Here is a 25,562-nt window from a genome sequence, read left to right as displayed (position 1 = left end):
CATCAAGTGTTGTTGGAAGCACACTGGGCTGGTCAAAGAAATGCCTGACAAATGTATATTCCGGCTCTGCATACCAGAGCACATACAATTAAAAATATATATATATATATATATATATTGCAGATTTATATAGCGCAACTCGAACCGAAGGTATTGGAGCGGTTTACATGAGCACCAGTTACTTTACACAAGGACACATTATTTTTTGGTAAACACGGGGAGATTAAGGGCTAGATGTAGGTAAATCAGATTTACCGATTCATAAATACCGAGCAGAGGTCTTTCCCGTGTGGACACTAAGAGTAATAGGTATTCGTTTTTTTATCCCCCAACCCCAGGGGGTGGAATACCAACACAGAGCATGGTCGTAGATACAAACTGGTCATGGTGGGGCCGCTGACAAGTGGGAGAGCCCGAAGTTGGGGACAATTTCTCTCCCTTGCCTAGTGAAGCTCCACGGGACAGTAGTGTAAGTTCGTGTATAATGCCTCCCGAAACGGAATTAGCCAAACTCCACCTGGTTGGTCCACTGTTTGCTATCAATCCTGATGAACGCTCAAAGAGGGCATCCGTAGATGCTCCTACTGTTTTGGATAAAAATGTGTCATTATTAGCATGCACGGAAGTCCAAGAGTTAGTGTCTAGCAATGGGCCATTGGTCGGATTAAATAGGGGGGAAATACCAAATGTACACATGATCACAAATGTCTCCTCTAGTAACCCAGTACAATGCAAAATAATGTGCGAAACCAAACTCTTGTCATGGAACATCGCAGGGGTAACTAGAAATCTTTGTGATAGGGTTTGGAGTTCTTTCTTGGAAGAGCATGACATCATACTCTTACAAGAAACTTGGGCAATTGACATGATTCATAGACTTGGGTATAAAGCCTTTCATTGTGGGGCAATTGCATCTATAAGAGGCAGACCTTCTGGAGGTTTAATAATTTGGATAAGTATAACCCTAGACGTTGTTGTTTCACCCCTTTATCTTTGTTCTAATGATCTGCTTGGGGTAAAAGTGACCTCGAAGGAAATGGGGGCCGTATACATCATAAATATTTACAATAGGCCCAATCCTCATAACAAGGAATCCGTGGTGGTAGAACAGTTGAGTTTGTATCTGGGTACACTAGAATCAAATCCTCAAGTCATCATAGGTGGGGATTTTAACTGCCAATTCGAACCTGTATTGGGGCTTGAAAAGTTATTTGAAAACGAAGATAGGGCTTGTGACATCCCCACTTTAGATAGTGTAAAATTAGCCAAAAGCTCAGTGGCAGCTATACAGATCCTTGAATTAACTATGTCTAATGATCTAAGGGCCTGTAATGGTCGTCTTGTCTCCGACAAACCTGCAAATTTTACATATAGCAAGGGGACTTCCAAATCACTCATTGATTTTATGCTGGTTACCACCAACTTGTGGCACTTATTGTTGGATTTTAGAGTTGTAAATAGGTCTGAAAGTGACCACCTTCCTTTACAATTGGGGTTATCCACTAATTTGTTTATGACACCGCTTGCGGAAAAAGAGCTTACAAGGGAGGTGGGAGAGATCGAGGTCTCTAACAATAGAAGAGCCATAAAATGGCCGTACATTCTAGCAAAAAAAGACATACTAGCTGATATCTATAATACCTTCTCAACTACGATCTCATTATATAATAACCTGTGCCTGGGCTCCCAGGAAGTTCTTAACATGCATTACCATTTGGTAGAACTGTTAACCCCCCTTGTGAGTAAAACATGTAGCAATGATAAAAACAATATAAGCAGGCAACTAGAATTAGAAACCCCATGGTATAACAAACAGTGTCGCCTAGCGAAAAGTAACTTAATTAAAGCAGTCAAGTCTAAAGACAAAAGGACGATAAGTGAGTGTAGACAAGAGTACAAAACACTTCTTTCTCGTGCAAAAAAGGAATGGGACAATTCGGTTTGGGAAGATCTCCTAATTGCAGCCAAGAAGCATGACCAAAGTACCTTTTGGAACCTGATATCAAAAAATAATAAAACAGGTCGTTCCAACAGGGACTTTTACCTCGATGAGAAAATATGGTATGACCACTTCCTTGAGTTGTATGATTCGGTAGATGTGGACCTAGGCCCAAGCGATCCAGGACTTGAATTATCCCCATGTACTAGCTTACCTCAATTCAGCGAGGAGGAGACTCTACGTGCAATAAATGCAATCAAGGTGGGTAAGGCACCAGGCCCTGATAAATTGCCTGGGGACCTATTTACCCATAACACAGAAGTATGGTGCCCATATATAAATTTGTTGTGCAACTCAATACTGGCAGGGACTCCAATTCCCGAAACATGGAAGGGGGCAGAAATTGTAACTATTTTTAAAAAAGGGGATCGTTATAACCCAGCCAATTACAGACCGATTAGTTTAATCGATATTTTACAGAAAATCTTTGCCAGGCATATTTTAAATCGACTTTTAGATTGGATGGAAGAATCCAAAATTCTTTCCAAATATCAAGCGGAGTTTAGAATCAAGACAAGCACTGTGGACCAGGTATATAGGTTTATGTGCATCTGTTGGAAATATTTACAAATAAAGAAGGGTAGTCTGTACGTAGCATTTATGGATCTACGTGCGGCGTTTGATCTTGTTCCACGCTCCCTCCTTTGGGATACTTTGAGGAAAATGGGTGTTCCAGGCGAATTGCTAATGATCCTCATAAAGTTACATACAGATAACTTTGCGAAAGTGAGGTGGGGAAGAAATGGTGAATTGACCAAGGCCATTCCAGTGAAAAGGGGAGTGCGGCAAGGGTGCGTGCTGGCCCCCACCCTTTTTTCTTTATTTGTAAATGATATCCCTCCCTATCTGGCACAATGTAATCATGATTCCCCGAAACTAGCCAATGAGGCAATTACATCATCGTTATTTGCCGACGACACCATTTTAGTCTCCCAAACCCCGAAGGGACTTCAAAATTTAGTAAACCAATTCTATAATTATTGCGAAGGAAAGGGATTAGAAATTAATTCATCAAAAACCAAGTATATGGCCATTAATCCTCCGAAAACATTTAAGAAGAATTTAGCCTTAAAAAACGAAAAATTAGAATACGTGGAGGCTTTTGACTATTTGGGCATCAGGCTAGATAGTAAACTGTCCTGGAAAAACCAACTGGAAAAAAGCAGGCTGACTTTCAAACATAGTTTACTTCCTATCCTAAAGATCCATGGAGGGAGTGCTTCCAAAGCCATAACCCCGGCGATGGAAGTATTTAAAGCCAAAGCTCAATCAGCTGCTCTTTATGGGGCAGAGATATGGGGGCCACATTCAAATAAGACCTTTGACATCGACGAGAATGTGTTTTTTAGGCGTTTATTGAGAATACCTTTAAGAACGCCCCTAGTGCCTGTTTACCTGGATATTAACATAAAACGTACAGATTTATTATGTTCCCTAAGGCCACTTCTTTATTGGGTAAGATTATGGTCTACCCCGGAACTCGCTGATTATAGACTTGGAGTACTAGAAATCATGGAATTGGACACATTCAAGTCAATCAAATGGCTGAAACATATATCTACTTGGTTCACTAAAATAGGTCTGTCACACCTTTGGAGTAATCCACATGCATTGTCAGCTAATTGTAAAGAACAAGTTAAAGCTGCTTTTTGGTCCTATGTTAATAATGCATACTTACATGAACGTGGTACCGGCTCCTTAACTCTATAGTTTCTACTATTTAAAGACATACCTATGTTTGAGCAGTTCTTGGATGAAATTGAGCCACCTTTGGCCAAATCAGTCTATCTGCAATATAGGTATGGTGTCTTACAAATTAATGTAAATACCGGCAGATGGGGAAAAAGTATGGGAAATGAGTTGTACAATTGTAAATTGTGCGAACTCAAACACAAAGAAGATGAGGGCCATATTCTCTTCTTTTGTCCGGTGTATAAATATTCACGTATGAAATGGATTAAACCTCTCTGTAAAAACTTGGGTATAAGATCTTACAAAGAGGCAGAGAGGATATTTAAATCCACAACCTCTCAGCCTGTAGTTTTTGGAGTTAGTAGGTATCTCCTTAGTGTTTGCTTGACAAGGAAGAAATTTGGGATCAAAACATAGGGTATATTACACAACAGCCCTGATTCCTACAAGGAATCTCCTAAATTCATAACCAAGCAAAAATATGTTTTTTAACTTACTGGCATTTTAACTATTTATATAATGTAAATAGGCTTTTAAAATTTGGTTCTGTAATTGACTACTAAATTGTTTTAAATTGAATTTTGTATGTAAATAATCATAATGATCTAGTAATGTATTTCTATACAAATCGTATATATCGCCCCATGATGTTGTCCTTGTCCACCATAGATGTATTTATTGTACTTTGGAAATTATGTTTCAAATGAATGTATTTTATAAAATGTTTTATGGCTTTATGACTAAAATGTCGAAATAAAAGCTTTACAAACAAATACCGAATTTTACCGATTCGGTATTCATGAATCGGTAAATCTGATGAAGGTAATTATTCGGTAACAAATACCGAATCGGTAGGATTCGGTAATTACCGAATCTGTAAAAATACCGAATTGCCAAGGGGGACAGGGTGTCACTTAGACACCCTGTTGCACCCTTGTTTCTGGCTTGTGTGCCATGTGACACACAGACATGCCCTTAGGGCATGTCTGTGTGTCACATGACACAGGTGTACATGCACAGATGTGCATGTACACAGGAATTCGTTATTTACCATGCAATAGTATTACATGGTAAATAACAAATTCTTAGGGGCCTGTGGCACTGTTTACTGTGCCACCTACATATTGATTTACAGGATTCGGTATTTTACAGATTCTGTAAATTTACAGAATCGGTAAATTTACCGATTCTGTAAATCAAAGGCCCCCTACATTACAAAACTCAAATACCGGTCGGTAACGGCCAAAATCGGCCATTACCGACCGGTATTTGGTCTCCTACATCTGGCCCTAAATGATTTGCCCAGAATCCTAGCATGTGGATCCGACGCCGAGACTCGAACCCGGTTCCCCAGCTCCAAAGTCGTCAGCTCTAGCCGAACAGGAAACGAATAAGGAGCAGTCTCAAAAGAATAACAAGAATTTTAAAAGCACCTGTTGGAGGCTGCTAATAGTATGGGGTTGTGGGGGGCATGGGTGGGTTAAAGCAGTCCACCCACCATCACCTGCAGCCCAGCCCACCTGGAGAGTGCCATAGAGGAAGAATGGTGAGTCTGCCACTGAGGTGTGGAGTGAGAGGGTGTGGCACAGAGCATCGCTGTTTAAGTGGGTTAAGTTGGGAGTTGCATTAATTAATCTGCTTCTAAGGACCCTGCAATAGTGTCACTTTCACGGAGTAAGTGCTTTAATATAGTGTGCGTCACCTGCCTACAAACGGTGCGAGAGACGAGTGATTAACGCGGGCGTTGGTAGTGCAGTATTTCTGGGAATGCACTGCCAGATTCCACAAAGGGTTGAGGCTAATGTGGAGAGCAGGAAGTACAATTGCGGAAATGGTGGTAGAGAGTGCAAACCGGTGTTAGAGGTCGTAAGTGAGAGGTGGGAAAGATAAACAAAGAAAGAAAAAGTAGCTACTAAGAAAAAGCATTTGCAAATCTACTTCATTCATGAGGGAGGGTGTCCAAACATTCGCAGATGTCTATAGGTCTCGGTTTTGCCACGGAGAGCGAGACCTGGTGACCTGGGGTGGAAAGTGGGGATGAGTTGAATGGGAGGTGCTGACATTGAGATGGGGGTGAGTGCAGGGTGGGGGCTATGCTCTGCAGTATTTGGAGGAGTGTGTGCGGTGGGAGAGATTGTTTGTAGTGTTGAAGAACGGGGATACGGTAGGCATGGTTTTAATGAAAGGTAAAATGATGCAATGTATAGTATGACCAGAAACACCTAAATAGTGCTTTTATAAGTGCTATCTCAATAGTGCAGGATGTTGAACGTGACAGAGGGCTATATCATGCCATACGTCATAATCACAGAACATGTATGAGACCTGATTATATTTTTATGAAGCTTACATGAGGCACGGTGTCCTATTGGAAACTACCACTATGAACAGCCGGGAATGAGCAGAGCTTCGGGAGTTTGTGAGCCCTAGAGGCATAGAAACACACGCTACAGCCGCCACCTCTGCAGTCCCTCGGGAGAGTAGGAAGCATCGGTGGTAGTCCCCGCCTCGCAGGCTGCCATTAATTGAAACTAAGAAGGGCAAATAAAGTCATGCAGCCGCCATTGCCTGTTATTCACATGTAAAACAAGCATTGGCCGCAGGCCGTGAAAGAAATACGGCTGCGTGGCCATGAAAGTGAAAGCGCGGCCGCGAGACGCGCTCTGTGGAGGGGGAGGGTCGAGCAATAAAAAGGCAGATGGCGGCTGTGAATGCGCGTGTTAAGAGATAATAAAACAAGAGCTTAAGAGAAATTACAAGACCAGATTTAATTTGTGATGAGGTGTAATTAAAATTATATATGACTTCTGGATTTGCTCAACTGTGAAAAATCGGACTTCGCACTTAGCCATGCGGGTGAGGAAAGAAGACGACGAACTGAAGCACAGCGTCCCTTAAATGGGCACCGTGCTGTTAAAATAAAAGTCGTGTGGCTGTGTCGCGGCGTGGGAGGGGCGGAGGAGCGAGAGGAAAGACAGATGGTGCATGGAGCAGGAACGATTAAAGCTGACGAGAAGGGAGCAAAGGAGCCAGATGGCAGCTGGGGGAGCGGCTTCCTTTGAAGTCTGATGCCGAGGCAGTGTGGGATGTGGCTGGTGATGTGCACGCGCCTGGCTCACATGAACTGTACCCAATCCGCAGCAGTTTGGGTAGACTTTTGAGAGCCTTACTATAATCTCGACAAACAAGCATTGCTAAAGCAATGCTGTAGGTCGAGACCTAAAGAGTGGCGGAGGCCAAGCCTTCAAGAGGGGCAGTGGTGCATGGAGCAGGAACGATTAAAGCTGACGAGAAGGGAGCAAAGGAGCCAGATGGCAGCTGGGGGAGTGGCTTCCTTTGAAGTCTGATGCCGAGGCAGTGTGGGATGTGGCTGGTGATGTGCACGCGCCTGGCTCACATGAACTGTACCCGATCCTCAGCAGTTTGGGTAGACTTTTGAGAGCCTTACTATAATCTCGACAAACAAGCATTGCTAAAGCAAAGCTGTAGGTCGAGACCTAAAGAGTGGCGGAGGCCAAGCCTTCAAGAGGGGCAGTGCCACAGTGACACCACTGCCATCAGAACCACTGACAAGAGCCAGCTGAGGCTTCACCCCTTGAAACACAGCAGTTCCCCACCCTCTGAATGGGCTCTGTTGAGCTCTGAGTCACCTCTATATTTGCTGTATCTGGATAAGACAGTTTATCACAGAAAATGAGGATTATAGCGCGGAAGATAGACACATTTCCAATGCAGAAAGGAAGATGTATATCTCTCATCTATTTGCTCACCCCATTGTCCCTGAGGTTATATAAAGGGGTACTCATGCCACAACAGCCTGCTTTTGAAACAGTGATTACCATGTTTTTACTGTTTCATTTTTGTGGGCTTTAGATATGTGAAGACAGACATTGCGGACCCGATTCACAAAGTGTTTTTACTACTTGTCAAGTTCCGAGTGCGGCGTCTACGCACTCGTGGAAGAATCTCCGCACTTGGGCAAAATCTCCAAAAGCCCTGACTGCGGAGATTCCCCCACAAGTGCAGGCTCCACACTTGCAACTTTGCGTGTTGTAAGTCCTTTTGTGAATCGGGTCCTGCATTCACTTGCGATATCTGTGATCTTCCAAATAACAGTAGTTACAATATTGGCTGAGTGAAAGGAATCCATACAGTGAAGTGCACATCTGGCTTGACTGTCATGTCACTATATAGTCCCTAAAATCACAACCCTTTTACAAACAGGTCTAGAAATGTACAGGTATCCGAACAAAAAGAGTCTCAATACGAGATGAATGAAAGCCCGAGAGATCAATGCCAGAGTTATAATTAGTTCTGAAAATGCTACAGTATGAGGAAGGACAAGAGGTCAGAAAAGTGTTATGTTACTCACTGATACAAATTGAAAGTTGCTCCTATGCGAGTAAACAGGCGCAAGGTTTGAGTGCTTACAATTCACAGATAAGATATCTGAGGCTGTGCATTATCAGATGAACAACATTAGAAGCGAATGCAGAGCATTCCATTGCACATCCGCCCTTGTGAGTATTTCAATTTAGATTTGCAGGGCTAATTGTAACAAAATCATATCAATCCCCTCGATAGGGATCAATCTTCCATTTGCACAGTAAAACAAAAGGATGATCCATTTAATATACTTATCTGGGCATCAGCAGTGGAGGGTACAGTTGCTTGCCAATGCAGGGAGCATATGAATATGTAAAATGCAGAAAGATACACACTCAACACTTACATATTCAATGAATGATGGACTGAGCTCCATCTGCACTACCCATGAGGCTCACTCTCTATGCTACGTCTCATATGCGCAAAAGGGAGAAGCACAATTCTATACATTTTGCACAATGTAGAAGTGTGCAGTGCCTCATGTATCAGGCCTGTCTAAATAAACAAAGACACAAAAAACATGAGAACATCTGGAATATTTTACAAGAATCTTAAGTACAGTATGTCATAGGAAGGCTTGCAACCCTCAATGGCGAATGTCTTTCTGTAAATTCACAGTATTTGTGGTGTACATCGTAAAAAACAAACAGTGGTGCCTTCATAAACAAAGAACACTTACACAATACTGGTTAACAATTGAAAAAAATGCATTTCAAAAGAATACTAACTATAAAATCTTACCTGGTCTGGTGAATAAATATCATCTTGAAGTAGTTCGAAAATGCTGCTAATACTGCCCTGTGTGCCTTAAAGTACACATCCCCAATGGCAACAGTGCAATCACAAAGAAAGCCAAACTCCCGCTGCATATTCAACTGCTGCAGAAGAACTATACAGTGGTTTGCTGTGTCCATTATGTGTGAGATCTAAAAGAAACGAAGTAAACAAGGGAATTAACTTTTTTTAAACCCATTTTATTTATTTTGCAAGGTATACAAAAGTGATGAGGCCCGATAGGCCAATAAATAATCAAACGACGATCAATGACATCATATGGGAAAAGAATGTAAACACCTGCACGTAAACACCCCACCCCACTGTTAGTAATGACACAAAACAAATTCCTAACACAAAGCAACTGCACACCGCCCCCTTCCAGCCCACTACTATCCCTCAAAAGTCCGGATTTCATTCTGTTTCATTTGTATTTCTGGTCTGGAGGCTCCAAAACTACATCCCTGTAGTCTGGCCACCTCTGCCATATTTTGTGGTGTTTCTGAGGGCAACCCTTAGCCTTGTATACCGCTATTTCCAATCTAATTCAATGATCCAGTCCCTCCTTCCAAACTGCAAGGGATGGGGAGGTCTCAGACCGCCACTCTCACGCTATGTCACATTTGGCCAGAGTTAGGGCCAAATATAGTAGGGATTGTTGGTGTCTAGTTCACACTTTCACAGCGGTGTCCATTCCATCAGTCTGCCCCACCACCCTATCCACTGGAGAGAGAAACTCCAGAGATGGAAATACGACCCTCGTTACCAGGAGAAGAGAACTCCTGTTGCCGTCACCGTAAAGACAAGAGAAAATAGGGTTCTGATTCATCCAGTCAAGTGAGGAAGAAAAGAAAGTCATCAGGGTATAGTGTGACTCTGTCTGAAAGCCCTGCTCCCCTTGCACAGCTGTGCGCCTGTGCAATCATCCATATCCAGGCTGCCAGGGGCTCCATGGCAAGAGTGAAGAGCAGGTGGGGGAGGAGAAAACCCTGCCTCGTACCCCACTGCATTGGGAACTGAGCTGAGTGGGCACCTGCCACCCGAACCGATACAGTCATGTCAGCATAGAGCAGCTGAATATAAGAAAGGAATCTAGGGCCGAAATTGAGACGCTGAAGAAGAATGAACAGGTACTCCCAACTCACAGAGTCAAAAGCTTTGTCTGTGTCAGGCAGGAGAACATTGCAGGGCCCTCCAATCAGTCGGCCAGTGCTAATATGCTATATAGGCGCCAGGTATTTTAGTGAATGGTGCGACAAGGCATGAACCCTGCCTGATCCGGATGTTCCAAATCTGGGATCAGATGTATCAGCCAAATTGCAAGTGGTTTTGTTAGGATCTTTACTTCAAGGTTAAGGAAGGAATTAGAGCGGTAAAAAGTGTGTTCATCCAAGCCGACCGGGCTTGGGGACTACTACTATCTTCGCATGCCGCCAATCTGTAGGGAGAGAGGAGTTAGAAATCACCTTGTGAACCACCCCAACATATGTCTTGTAGTTTGGGCATAAATATTTTATAAAACTCGTGAGGGCATGGGGCCTTCCCGGTGTTCAATCGTGCCACCTGCCCATCTGTGCCGACAACAGTTTCTCCCCGGTGAGGGCATCATCCAGGGACTCATGTTCAATTGCAGTAAGCGTCTTAAGGGGAAGGGCCTACACAAAGTCAACAATCTGCTCCCGGGGAAGGGCCTCTCTCCTCACATACACCTTCTGAAGTTGGGTGGTGAAGTTGTTGGCTATTTTCTGTGGATCTGTAAGTAGGGTACTACCGAATTTCCAAACCCAGTGGTATGGGGGGAGTGGGAAACACCCCAACACAATCTGTGGAGCATTTTATTTCAGCTTTAATTTAGCTTCATCTAGCAATATCTGTTTGTATTGAATCTGCAAGAGATCCAGTTGCCTACGTGCCACTTGCCCTTCTGTGCAGCGACTCTGCCATTTGGGTTTCGAGCTCAACTGAGGCGTAGGCTCTATGCCATCGCTAGCCTGTGCAATAACTAGCGTCTGCCTCCCTCAAAGTAGGCTTCAAGGCCTCCCACAGCGTAGTAGCGGACAGCGAAGGCACAGCATCGTGCATTTCCCTAATACATATCACGCGCAGTTGCTGAACTGCAAGAGTTACCACTACGAAGTGGTGTTGGTTTTTGGTAATTTTTCTGCAATTATTTTGTGTTGTACTATTTTCGGAGTGCTGTTAACGTGTTACCCTCTGTCCTAAGTCATAAAATGTCCAATTCAGACACCCTTACCCACACTGAAGAGTATATTGCAAAAATCATCAGTGGCCCTTCTTTGTTCCTTCCAGTAGGGGCTCCTACAAATACCGCAACAGAGAACATTCCCACTCGAGAGACTCAACCAGAAATACATGTGTACAGAATTACATGCATGCATGCTTACTGAATAGCTGATATGCCCCATTGAAGTGCTACATGCTTGATTGTCGAATGCTGCCAGGGCGGCGGGGGAAGGACCAGGACCCGGACAATAACTGAGATGCTGCAACTGGACACCAATGCCAGAGATGTCCCTCGCTGCCCTGGTGACGGAGGGTGTGGACTTGACGCAATGAGTACTCAACCAGATATGTGGACGCTGTGCAGCTGATAAGCTGGTGGAACCATACTGCGTGGTTTCTCCGCGCCCTCTCTCTGCCCCGTGCCATCTGCCCCTGCCGCCTGGAAACATTCCCAATCCGGACTCTTGGGGAGTGAACTCTGCCTCTCTCCCCTGCACGAAAGAGGTCCTGCACACAACCACATTACCAGAGTAGGCGCTGCCTACCTGCCACTGTCTCTGATTACGTGGTGTGTGTAACATATGGCCTGGGGAAGGGCCCCTAATCACCTTCTCTTAGTTGGTGTTGGAGATCTGCCAGACCGCGCCTAGATCTAGTTCCCCCTAATCTTAAATGCTGCACTTTGCCTTCTTGGCGCGTTTGGACGGCGACATGTTCCGTTGCCGACCTTTTGGTATTTCTTGCTGTTTAGCAATGTTAGCACACCCTGTTCCATTTCACACCCTTACGTTCAGAGAGATGCCTATGTCCTTTATCATTATGCTGTTGTCTGTGTCTGGGGTGGGTGGGGTGGGGGGACGGGGGGCCGGTGGGGGTGTGCGCCTGGGAGGCGGCTGGTGGGTGGAACGGATGCTCTTTACCATGACATTGAATATGGCTGAGATTAGGATATGCACGTGGAATGTGAGAGGCATGCACACACCGTCGAGACGATACCAAATTTACTCTTACATACGACGACATAAGTTTCAAGTGGCATTGTTACAGGAAACACACCTAAACAAAACAGAGGTACACGCACTGCGCCGACGGTGGCGCGGACAGCTCTATGCCACGGAGTACTCCTCCTATGCTCGAGGAGCGCTCATATGGGTACGACCGGGCACTCCCTGGGCGGTCATAGACACACAGATAGATTCGGAGGGCCGATATGCTATTGTACGTGGCAGACTTGATGGCCACCCTGTAATACTAGCCTCCCTATACTCCCCAAACACTGAACAAGGTGGCTTCTTTGAGAGCCTCTCCACGAAACTGGCGCCTTGGCATGGGCTCCCATGGATCCTTGGAGGCGACTACAACTGTGTCTTGGATGTGAACTTAGACAGGTCTACCACACCCCCAGCCGCTGCGCAGGTACACGTCACCACGAAAGCTCTCCTCAATTGGGCCCGGCAATGGGACCTACACGACGCATGGAGGACACGCAACCCCACAATGCGCACATATTCCTACTGGTCGGGTGCACACGCATTACACGTACGCTTGGACAGATACATGGTTTCTTCGGATCTCCTTCCATTAATTCGGGACACACAATACATGGGCCGCACCCACTCAGATCATAATCCACACACGCTGGCCATCGCCTGGGACGATCCACATCCTCCCATACCCACCTGGCGCCTACAACCGGACCTATTGCTTGACGCGACCTTCCGCGACTCCCTTCTCACACAGACGGCTCAATACTTTGAACTTAACACTGGCACAGCGTCCTCTTCCCAAACTGAATGGGACGCTTTCAAGGTAGTGATCCGGGGACTCTGCCTGGGAACACAGGGGCACATGCGACGCAAACTTGAGCGAGACCTGACACAACTAGAAACTGAATTACTGGATTTAGAATACGCCACGGGAGGAGTAGCGACAGCCCAACTGGCTGAAGCCAAGGCGAAACACGGCCGCCTACTAGATCGGTTGCGAAACGTCAATTTCGCAGCACACTCCGCCCGGGTCCATAGGCAGGGGGATAGACCAGGCAAGCTCTTGGCCTGGCTAATTGCACGTGAGGATCGCTCGGCCCCCATATCGGCCATACAGGCAAGAGACGGCGGAATACTCTACTCCCAACGCCAAATACATGAGGCGTTCACGGGCCACTATTCGGGACTATATCACTCCCGCTTACTCGTCCCACTAGATGCCATCACTAAATACCTATCTGACATACAGCTGCCTATCCTGACGGCGGCGCAGCAGAATGACCTCGGAGCACCATTGGACTCTGAGGAACTTCGTGACACCATCTTTAACCTGTCAAATGGCAAATCTCCGGGACCAAACGGCTTACCGGCCGAATTCTACAAGGCCGCCTCGGACATCCTAATCCCGCGCCTGGCAAAGATGTACTCTGCGGCTATAGATGACTTTGCCCTGCCCCCAACACTCAATGAGGCGACCCTCGTATCGTTACTCAAGCCTGACAGGGATGGCACACAGATGGGATCCTACTGCCCTCTAGCACTCCTCAACACTGATTACAAAATCCTCGCCTCCGCACTTGCGCGCCGACTAGCCCCTTTGGTTCCTGCACTGATACATCGCGACCAAAACGGGTTCGTACCGACACGGCATACGTCCCACAACATCCGCCGCCTGTTCCGCTTACAGGAATATGCCGCGAGGCGGTGGCCGCGGGCTGGGTGCCTGGTACTGGACCTTGAAAAAGCGTTTGATTCAGTGGAATGGCCCTACCTGAGAGCGGTCATGGAAAAATTTGAGCTGGGGGTCGACTACCAAACTATGGTCGGGCTATTGTACCGCGGACCCACAGTCCGAGTTCGTACAGGGCCGTTGCTATCCGACCCTATTAATGTGAGGAGAGGCACCAGGCAGGGCTGCCCCCTATCTCCTCTGCTGTTCTCCTTAGCAGTGGAACCCTGGCTGAGAAACTTCGGTCGCAAGGAATGGATTGGGGCATACCTATGGCGGATGGTCTACATGTGGTGTCCTTGTATGCAGATGACCTTCTCTTATACGTTAATGACCTAAGTAATGTCCCGGCGTCCCTCCCTGCTATCTTTGGTGCCTTTGAAGAAATGTCGGGATTGCGGGTGAACTGGGTCAAATCAGGGGTCTACTCCTTCAACCCGAATGTTCCGGAATGCGACATACGCATAGGGGGTGAGAGATTGCAGTGGTGCCCTACCACGTTCAGATACCTTGGGATACACATCTACAGAGACCCTACAGATATTTTGGAGGGAAACCTGCTGAGAGCAATTGCATCTATCCGAGCGCAGGTTGGGTTCTGGAAGACACTGCCATTGACTGTCCCGAGCCGCATCGCCCTTGTAAAAATGATAGTCCTACCGAGGCTGCTGTATTACTTTGCAAATATACCAACTTATGTCCCTGCCCGGGTGTTCCGAGACCTCGAAGTCCTGCTGCGTGACCTGATTTGGAATAAGGGTCGGCCACGGGTTGCGTTGACTAAACTCTACATGCCCGCTGCAGAAGGCGGCCTAGCTGTTCCCAACATGGAACTATACTATTTAGCAGCGCAAATGCAATGGGTGTCGGGCCTGGCTCGGTGATAAGAACCTGGGAGACACGGCCACGGACACCACAGTTTGGTCCCTGTTACAAGTGCATGTATTGTTTCATCCACTGGCACGGACTCCCCGACCATCACAGCTGCTGCTCGCGGTGGCGCACAGATGCTTCCTCCGTTGCTTGCGCCTGACCCGAGCGACGACACCTTATGCGCCGATACTGCCATTACTTGGTACCCCGACAGCGGCAGGGACTCTGACCGCTGCACAGCTGGGTAACTGGACCACCGCAGAAGTGGAATCGCTAGGTGACCTCTATTCTGATGGCGTCCTCCTATCCTTTGCGGATCTCGTAAGGGACACATCCCTCCCGGCTGGACAGTTTCTATTACACGCCTCCCTCATTCACGCGATGGCTACTGCTTGGGGAGACATGTCTGACGAGCCACCGACCCACCTCTTTATGCAATACCTTCATGTCATGAGCAACGGCACACACATAATACATTGGTTAGCACAGGCACTTCTATTCCATACACACCCGACGACTATACAACTGAGGGAGAAGTGGGCGGCAGACAGGGGGAGGGACTGGACGGACAAGGAGTGGGCTGTGATACTGGCTGGCCCGGTGAACATCCCCCGCAACCCACGCTTCAAAGTCATACAGCTTTACATTTTGCACCGCGCATATCTCACCCCGGACAAGATTAATAAGTATTTTTCGGTCACAGATACCGCCTGCGGGCGCTGCTCCCAAGTAGGCGCGGACCTCCTCCACATGCTTTGGCTCTGTCCTGCCCTCCAGCAGTATTGAGACGGGGTGACCATGATGCTCCGACATTGCACTCAGGAACAGGTGCCGACCACATGGGAGGCTTGCATACTGGGATTGTATAAGCGTACACGACTGAACAAAGTGCAGACCAGGTACTGGGATCTCGGACTAATCACCGCCAAGAGACTGATAACCAAGCGGTGGAAGGCTGCCACACCCCCGCACATCCGACACTGGAGCCTGTCGTTGACGAATTGGGCACGAGCAGAGAGCTCTGTGCTGAGGCGTGAGGAGACGGCAGGACTTAGAAAGTTTCCTATTGCACAACACTGGGATGACATCCTACAGTCCTTTCTGCAGAATTGCATAGACCAAGGGATCACGTAAAAACCTGTCTCCTACGCCCCCCTCCACTCCCAATACCAGAGCCTGCGAATCCCGCACAATACACGACCTGTCTCACACATGGCAACTATGCCCCACTCACAATACGTCGCATGCCTGGCTATGTCATACTGGCGATTGTCTGACCCCCCAGACATGCGCCGCCACGCGAGCCGCTGCAGCATAGACCCGAATCCTGTGAGATCGCGCCGACCTAACGTACCAGCAGACCCTACAGACCCCCCCCCTGTGCCCTTGCCGCGCTTAGGACCTGACCTTCTCCGCCCTCCCCCCCCCTGTGGAAAAGTAAATTTTGCCATGTTCTGTGTCCCTACGCCTCATCCATCATATGTTATGTGTGCATGACCAATATGCATATGTTATTCCCCATGTCCGATTAATGACGCAATTATAGTTGTGTCCACCTCTAGTATGCCAGTTTCCAGTCCTCGTGAATACTACGAATATCAGGCCTATGTAAAGCTATGTTGCCACGTTCCCCAGTGTGCACGTTATTTCATTATAAAGTCCCCGTTTCCAGGCCTCAACAGGGCCCGGACACTAGATTCAGCTCCTGTCTCCTGAAGCCTCGTTGAGGAACGATACAGCCCCCACCTGTATCCTCGACCTTTCACTTGCTTCCTGCCTCGCAGTGCCCGGTGCAGCCTGGCTCTGCCTCTGAGTCTGCCAAGAGTATGTTATGATTCCAGCTATCAGTTTAGTCCTCCTTCTCTGCATTCCTAAGCTACTGAACTGCATCAATAGTTTCCGTCATTGTCTAGCCTTCACGTCTCCATGTTAGAGAAATACTGTATTTACTGGTCATTTAATATTCTTCATCACGCACTACATGTAGAATAATGCATGGTCCAGTCTTAGAGTCAAGTTAGCTTTTCCCCTCATGACTTCTAGTTTATATCAACATGTTCCCTAAACATCAGATACTAGATAGGGTTTAGGTACATGTCGCTCCGACCCTCCAGACTTTAGTCTCTGCTCCTAGCACAGAGTTCATAGCCCCCAGCTTCTCCTCGTAATACGTCATTGCCAGTTTACGCGCACCACCAGGTTAGAGGTCCCGGCTCCTTAGGTAGCCCCCTCCAATGTTTCCGCCCCATTCATGACATATTCTGTTACGTCTGCACCACATGTCTATGTATACGCCCAGTTACACCTACTTTTACTGTTATCTTTCGCGACTGCTACGCGTCACACCTTCTGCTCCACCCACTGCTACGCCTACTGCAATGTAATGCTATGTGTTCGCGCTATGTATATATGCCCGTGTATTGTTATTAAAAGTTAGCGCGCTCATCCCAGACCCAGCCCCGGCAGCTGCCGGGCCACTCTAGCCCTGCCATTCTGTTCCTATGCAGGTTGTCCTGATCCTGTCCTTATGCTGTAATAAACCTGCAGAAACTCCTACTACCTCGAATCTTGACTCTTATTTATTGAGCTATCTGTTATGATATATGCCTAGTCAAAAATAGGGTATTATTTATTTATTTACCACATAATGGCGCCCGAACAGGGACTTGCCCTTTCCCCACGCGTCGGTGAAGCCACGCCGACCCCCTGACCCTCTGCAGCCGTGACGGAACCATACCGGCCACGTGCAGATATTTCTGCTTCAAGTATCCCTCAGGCCCACGGAGGAGACGGAGGAGGCGGTCCAGCATCCAAACGAGACGGTGGAGGAACGCGGCGAGTCCCGACCAGAGCCCAAGCCAAGAGTCCAAGGTCCGAGGTATCCGGAGGCCCACCCGTAACCGAAGTCCGAAGTTCGTCGTCCGTCGTCGTAGCAGTCCAGTCCAGCCCGAAGCTTTCCGTTCTTGCTGCCCGGTGAGTACCATTACTGGGGTAGTATCTAGACAGGGTCAATCTAAATTGACTCTGGTCCGTGGGTTGGTGGTACCCAGGCCCACAAACGAAGTGTTCACCTAGGTGGATACGGGTCTTGATGCGTCCCTTTATGGGACCGGTATGTTCCGTACTGTTTCAGCAGTGCATCCAGTAACTCTAGTCTGTTCCGTTCTCGAGAAATTCTTGTGTTTCTGTTCTCAGTATTCCAGGTAATATTTCTGTCCGAACTGTAATGTTATGATGTTGTTCAATGTATTTCCAATGTCGTGGTATGCCTGAATTGTTTTCCCAATTGTTATTGTTCCTCGTCTATTGTATTGTGTTCCGATTCAAGTTTACAATGCCGCTCTTTTCCAAGTTACGTCAGTTAAAAACTAGAAAGGGTTTATTAGAAGAAGCAGTTCCTGTTCCGCCGAGGGACAGTCCAGGTCATTTTATGTATCAGAAACATGGCATAAGTGCCATATTGTATCTAGATTTATGGGTAGAGTATACCAAACAGTTAGAAGAAAAGTATAGATGGCCTGTATCGGGTACATGGGATGCCGAATGTATCATGCGAGTAGAAGAAGCATTATGGAAAAAGAAAGCCAGACAGTCACAGAAAGATGCCATCGAGTTATGGCGTAAAGAAGCGCATAGAAGAACCGAAAAGGAAGTCAGAAAGTCAGAGTTAAGTAGAGAATCCCAAGAACGAGCCCAAGAAAGAGAATTAATCGAGATAGGTGAACAAGTCAAAGCCGAACAGTCAGACAGACAGAGGCATGCCCTTATTAAGGGTATGTATCCTCTTCTTGCCGAGGGCTCGCCAAAAGCGACCCCGGAGGCATCCAGTAATTTCCCGCCACCATTAGTTCCGACCAAGCTACGTCACAAACAGACCGCAGCTGATATTTTTATTTCGTCCTATTTGGACGACACAGTCCCAGAATATGCAAATCCTGTTCGCGCTCCGCCAGTCCCTGTAAATCAGGCACTTCCCGCTCTTCCAGACACCGGAGTACCTGCTACGGTACCCCCGGTCCAGCCAGCATTTCAACTTCCCGCTCCGCCACGAAGAATGTCCGTCGATGATTCTAGTTTAGGGGCCGCAGGAGGAGGTCCTCCTCAAACCCCGCCGCCACACAAGCGTTTAACGTTAGCCGAATTACATGCACAAGCGTCACAGCGTACGCCTAGACATCAGACTGTAGCAGAAATAAGAAAATCCCTTGCCGAATGTGTCTATGATCCAGTCCCAGGCGAGGATAATATGGTTTTATATTCGTTCCGCGTAAGAAAGGTGGCCGAGTATCTAGTCACCTTACCGAATATGAAAGAAGATCTAGACAGAATATATCGTTTCATCCGTACAGGGGATGATCCAGAAAGTATTCACGAAGCCATGTCTCAAAGGAAAGCCGAGATCCAGCTCATGATATTAAAGTTTCTGATTAATTGTCTAATAAGAGAACAAGATTACCCGACTAAAGATTCTGCCGAAATGAGAATCCTGACAAGGTGGAGTGATAATATAGCCGAGGGTAAGCACAAGACCGTCGGTGCCATGGAAAGTATGTACAAGAAAATCCGTAAAGAAATAATAAAGATACACGAACAGCGTAAAGCAGCACAAGTAAGCGAGAAAGAAAGTACCTCTGATCCTGAAGAGGAAGACGACGGGAATACCGCCAGAATAGCGTACGTAGGAAAATCTAGATTTCCAGATCGCCATTTACGTCTAGAACCCAAGTCTATTTTCCATCATTCAGTACCAGAACAAGGTTCTCTAGAACAAGTATTTCAAGCTACCGATCATATTCTGAGATCACGAATCGGTTACAGTGAATTAAGTACTATGCATGAACAAGAACTAGTTCGATCAGCAGTCCGATGGATTACTGATTCTACCACTTTTCCAAACGAAATAGTGGCACAAATGTTTCTGAAATTGCCCCCAGCCGAGCAGCGACTGGTGGGTATGTATATGATTCAGCACCTCATTACTCTGTATGAGGGTCAACATTCTGATCCAGGCCCGTTACATGATATCCTGAACGAGTTACTCCAGTATAAATGGAGAGGTCTAGGTACCGATTTAATTAGTGTCATTTTAGAACAGCGTCACAAATATAGAACATTTTTGAACCCGCATTTTGTTCATGTCTCACCCCCAGAAAGTAAACCATTCTACATAGACAGACAGAATCCGTTACGAGAAGTCCACCCAGTTAAAGGAACGGGTGGCGAAATGCAACGAGTGTTTGTATACACTCCAATCACAAAGATGGAACTCCTTGAAATGAAGAAATTAATTCCCTGTCATGACAAAGATCCAGCAGGGTTCCATCGAGAATTAAAAGACATGCTCCGTATGGGAGAATACACATACCCAGATATCATTAAAATGTTAAAGGTTCTGCTACCCGCAGGGGTGTATGAAAAGCTAAAGGAAAAAGAATGGGAGGTGGGAGAGAAAAAGATCGATTGGGCAGTCCTAGAAGCTGAAGATAAGATACGTGTACCAGGTACTGGTCTTGGAGAGAAATGTAAAGAATTACCAGAATTATTAATTCAAGTTCTACCCAGATTATTAACAACGAGAAAAGAAGACTGGGATGCAATCTCAGCCTGTAAACAGAAACAAGATGAAGATATTAGTGATTTTTATTCTAGGTTTGAAAAATGTTTCAGTATCAACAGTGGTCTCAAGACAAGTAGTGAGTCATACCCTCACCTTTTTGTTACTAAATTAGTCGAGAATTCAAGTCCACCAATTAAAAACCGAGTTCTGAAAGTCGAAAGCACCTGGCAAGCAAATACTCCGTCCCAGATGCTCCAGATGCTTCAGTATCACCAGAATAGAATCAGGGAAGAGCAAGAACACGAGAGAAAACGTATGAAAGACACGAAAATGAAAGTGCTAGTTGCACAATCTGTTCCTCAAGACAGTCAGAAGAGGGGTCCGAATCAAGCCAGTCATCCTGCAGCTCCCGTTAAAGGGAACTGCAATTATTGTAAACAGCCAGGTCATTTTATAAATGAGTGTGCAGTTCTGAAACACAACATAGCTACTGGTAAGACTAAAGAAAGACCACGTCCGCCTAGACAAGAACAAGTTTCACAGATTCCTCAGCCACAGAATGCACCACAGACAGTTACAGCACCGCAGCCTATTGCTGCAACACAGCACGTCACATCGCAGATGTACCAGTATGCGCAGTCTGAGTATCCAGAGTACCAGCCATATTCATGAAACAGCCTAGAGAGGGAGGTAGGCTTGCCTCTCATCGAGATACCTGTAGATCAAGAAGGTCCCTATGTTCACAGTCAAGTATTAGGGAAAGACAGAAAGTTTTTGATTGATACAGGGGCAAGTAGGACCACAATTAGTCATGCCGAAGTTCCAGGGGCTCCGCTCTCAGGCTCAAGAAAGGTTTCCCTTGGATTTTCAGGAAAACCTATCGTTAACGAGATATCTAAGCCAGTTACTTTAGAAGTAGGCCCATTGTCCCGTACCACTGATCTATTACTTACTAAGTCATGTCCAGAAAACCTATTAGGCATTAGGACACTGAAAGAGTTAGGTGCAGTTATTTGCTGCTCCCCAGAGGGAATACGTCTGTTCCTACGTGACTTTAAGGGTCACTATGTATTACGAGATTTTGATTCAAGACTGTCTAAAGTTCCGCAGCATTTATGGGCGCAAGGTCCAACTGATGTAGGTTACATGCAAATCACACCCTATCGTGTGACTCTCAAACCAGGTGTAGTGTTACCACGAATCAGACAGTACAGATTGCCACCCGAGGCTGTAGCAGCCTTATCCAAAATTATAGACGAGCTCATGGCTCAAGGAGTAGTTGTAGAAACTGACTCCAATGTATGCAACTCTCCGATCATTCCAGTCATGAAACGTACTGATCCAAATGCACCCCCAGTATATCGATTAGTGATTGATTTACGGGAACTTAATAAATGTATTATTCCTCAGTACCCAGTTGTCCCAGACATCTCTTCCCTATTGACAGCCATTGATTCCGAAGCCACGTTCTTCACAGTAATAGACCTCAAGAATGCATTTTTTAGTGTTCCTATTCATCCAGACAGCCAGTTTATTTTCGGATTTTGTTTAAATGGAAGGAGCTATATGTTCACACGAGCTCCTCAAGGTTTCACAGAAAGCCCTAGTATTTACAGTCAAGCACTCAAGAGACAACTAGACAACATTCACATGCCAACTGACACTGCCCTGCTCCAGTATGTCGATGATCTACTGATCACAGCCCGTTCTGAACGTGACTGCGAGCGAGCGTCACTCACGGTTTTGTATTTCCTAGCCGAGATGGGGCACAAGGTGTCACCTTCGAAGCTTCAATTCTGTGTCCAGCAAGTGGTATACTTAGGACACTTACTGTCCAAGAGGGGTAGGCAGTTGACACCAGACCGTATCCAGTTGATAGCGAGTCTTCCCCAGCCCAGAACCCAGAAGGAGGTACGTGCCTTTATCGGCCTTACTTCTTACTGCAGACAATGGATTCCTCAGTATGCATTTCTAGCCAAGCCACTGATACAGTTAACGACACAGGAGGCAGCCGTATCGACTGTCCTCCCTTGGACATCTGAACATACACTTAGTTTCAACGAGTTAAAGAAAGCTTTATGCCAAGCTCCAGTTCTAGCTACACCGAACTACAGTAAGCCTTTTACACTTTTCGTTACTGAACGCGAAGGTACAGCATTATCTGTTCTCACACAAGATCAAGCAGGACAATACAAGCCCTGTGCTTATTTTTCGAGCACACTAGATCCAGTCGCCCAGGCGTTGCCTGCGTGCCTCAAGTCAGTTGCAGCCACAGCACTAGCTATCAGACAAAGTGATTCCATAGTTTTAGGACATACTTTGACAGTACAAGTCCCACACTCCGTGGAAGTTCTTTTAAACCGAACACAAACTCAGCACTTGACAATTGCACGTTTAACAGGTTATGAATTGACACTGTTCCAGCCACACATAGAAATTAGACGCTGCAACATCCTGAATCCTGCTACACTGTTACCATCAGTTAGTTCAGATTCTGCCACACACGACTGTGTGGAAGTAGTCAACATTACGACAAAGCCAAGACAGGACCTGACAGACATTCCGTTACCAGATCCTGACCTGACACTTTATGTGGATGGTTCATGTATGAGAACTAGTACAGGAGAACTAGCCGCCGCGTATGCAGTGACTACTGACACCGAAGTTATTGAAACACACCGTATTGACACTCTGTCCGCTCAAGCAGCAGAGCTAGTTGCTCTGACACAAGCCTGCATACACGCCAAGAACCTGAAAGTTAATGTTTACACAGATTCACGTTACGCATTTGGAGTTGTACACGACTTCGGAGTGCTCTGGCAGGAGAGAGGTTTCATGACTTCTCATGGAACCAAGATTCAGCATGGTTTCCTTATTCAAGCTCTGTTAGATGCCATACATTTACCGACATCCATTGCTATCATGAAATGCAAAGCACATACGAAAGTTACTGACATTATTTCCCAAGGTAATGATCTAGCAGATCGCACAGCCAAGCTTACAGCACAGACTCCAGACATTCCAGTTAACCTGACACACACTCCAGATCCGACTACATGTATGACAATTAAGGACCCTACTCAAGATGTCATAGATATACAGTTACATGCTACTTCTGATGAAATCAAGAAATGGTCCGAACAAGGAGGGGTCCAGACAGATCAAGGATGGGTGACGAAGGGTAGGACCGCATGGTTTCTCCCCGACTCTATGGTTCAAGTCATCATTAATACCGCACATAGTCCAGCACATTTAGGAGAAAAAGCTATGTTAGACAGTATCCAGAACATTTGGTTCAACAAACATTTACGAGCTGCAGCCAAGCAGAAAGTCCGTACCTGTATGATATGTTGTCAGTTTAATCCAGGTAAAAGTGTCCCGGTGGAACAAGGTGGTTTCCAGCCTCCTGACCACCCCTTTGAAGTCCTCCAGATGGATTATATTCAGATGGAGCGATGTCGAGGTTTCAAGTATGTCCTTGTAGTTGTATGCGCTTTGTCCAGATGGACAGAAGCATATCCAGTCCCAGATTACACAGCCGCGACCACTGCCAAGCAGTTGGTTCGTGAGTTCTTCCCTCGATATGGACTCCCTAGAGTCGTATATTCTGATAACGGTCAGCCATTCTCATCTGAGTTGATGAAGCACGTTTCCCTGTTGTTAGGGTACCAGTGGAAGTTTCATTGTGTACGCCATCCTGAAGCAGCTGGTCTAGTCGAGAGACATAATCAGACTCTGAAAATTCGAATTGCTAAAATATGTAAAGATAAGGGTGTGGACTGGCTAGTAGCTCTGCCAGTCGCTTTGTTTTATATGCGCATGGTCGCACATTCCAGATCAGGTCTGTCCCCGTATGAGGTCGTATTCGGCCGCCCCCCTAACATGTGGGGTACTCCTAGACCCCGAAGTATTACTGATGTTTCATGTAATATGCTGACAGATTACCTAGCTTCCTTGATGTCTGCCCTCAACTCATGTCGTTCACAGGTTGCCGCCGCATTTCCAGACAATACCGAGGTGGCACCGCATGAAATCGTTCCAGGTTCGCTGGTGATGATCCGAAACTTTGACAGATCAAGTCCGCTGGAACCTCGTTGGAAGGAGCCCCGTCAGGTACTCCTCACCACCCGTACAGCCGTGAAGTTGGAAGGCCGAAAAGGATGGATACATCTTTCTCATGTAAAACTTTTCAATGGATTGAAACCCGTTTCTAAAAATATTTCCAAGGATTCCCAGGATTTTAAGGACTGCCGAAATATTGTTCCTAAGGACTGTCCCGCAAAAGACATTGACACAACCCCTTCCCTGTTAGAGAAAACTCCGCAGCAGGAGTATAAGTTAAAGCTCCGGTCTAGTAAAATAAGTCAGTCAGTTTGATTGTATAAGTCCTCCCCTAGGTGAAACGGTTAGGCTGTTTCTGACATGTATAAAGTAGACCCCCATAGTGAGAGAGTCAGTCAAAACTCAATTCAATGTATCATTTTTCTAAGCTTCATATTATTCATCAGCATTATGATTTCTTGCATCAGCTATGCATTTTTCCTGTATTTTTCAGTTTCTCATGTAAATAAGTCTGCTAATGTTACAGGAGAGCACACGTTTAGTGATCTGCCTCCTCATGAATATGCTTACCGCCTCGCTATGCGTAACAATTCATTTATCCGTATGTTACATTACTCACACCAGACCAGCAATGCCACTAATTGTTGGGTGTGTGGCCGACTCCCCCCTTTCCAGACCCCGAAGGGAGCTCTGCCACTCTTTCCTTATCCATTCTCACATAATGGTTCGTGTGGAGCATGGTCCACGTTAACGTCCTCCTCAACAGATATGTCTTTTCTTAACAGTACATGTTTCCCAGACAAGCAAGGTTTCCCCCACAGAACAGGTTTAGATCTAGAAAATGAAGTGTATAATTTAGGTAATTATTCGTCGAATTTTATGGTCCTGAATGTCCAGTCTGATACTACTCCAGACTCACCTGCTATTTCAGTACTACCAGTCAAAGGCGAATTATGTGTCCGTAGTCATGGTTCTGTACACGTAGGACATAGTGATTGTACTACTATTATCCAGTATAGTGACAGTGGGAAATCTATTTTTAAAGCTTCACGTCATTCTTATTTTGTTTGTGGTCAAACCGCATATGTTCGTCTGCCCCTCGATTGGGAGGGAACCTGTTACATTGCCTTCCTACTGCCACCTGTTTTCCTAGCCCCACCTGACTACCATAGGAATTCCTTCCTAGTACATACTAGACACAAGAGAAATCTCCCGATTGTCGACTATACTGAAACCGCTGCAGAACAATTCATTGATATT

The 25,562-nt window shown here is 46.2% G+C and overlaps 1 protein-coding gene across 2 annotated transcripts in view; it reads right to left on the bottom strand.

Annotated features, from left to right (window-relative positions):
- Positions 1–25,562, bottom strand: part of ZBTB25 (zinc finger and BTB domain containing 25) — a 65,292-nt gene that overhangs the window by 22,270 nt on the left and 17,460 nt on the right. For both annotated transcript variants that reach the window (XM_078660310.1, XM_078660311.1), the window contains exon 2: positions 8,819–9,003. In XM_078660310.1, the coding sequence (XP_078516436.1) occupies positions 8,819–8,991 (173 nt within the window). In that variant the 5' untranslated portion in view covers positions 8,992–9,003. The remainder of the gene's footprint in view (positions 1–8,818; positions 9,004–25,562) is intronic.

The sequence above is a fragment of the Lissotriton helveticus genome, chromosome 9 (assembly GCF_964261635.1).
Source record: "Lissotriton helveticus chromosome 9, aLisHel1.1, whole genome shotgun sequence".
Taxonomy (NCBI): domain Eukaryota; kingdom Metazoa; phylum Chordata; class Amphibia; order Caudata; family Salamandridae; genus Lissotriton; species Lissotriton helveticus.
Note: the sequence above shows the minus strand (reverse complement) of the source record. Positions and strands in the feature narration are given on the sequence as shown.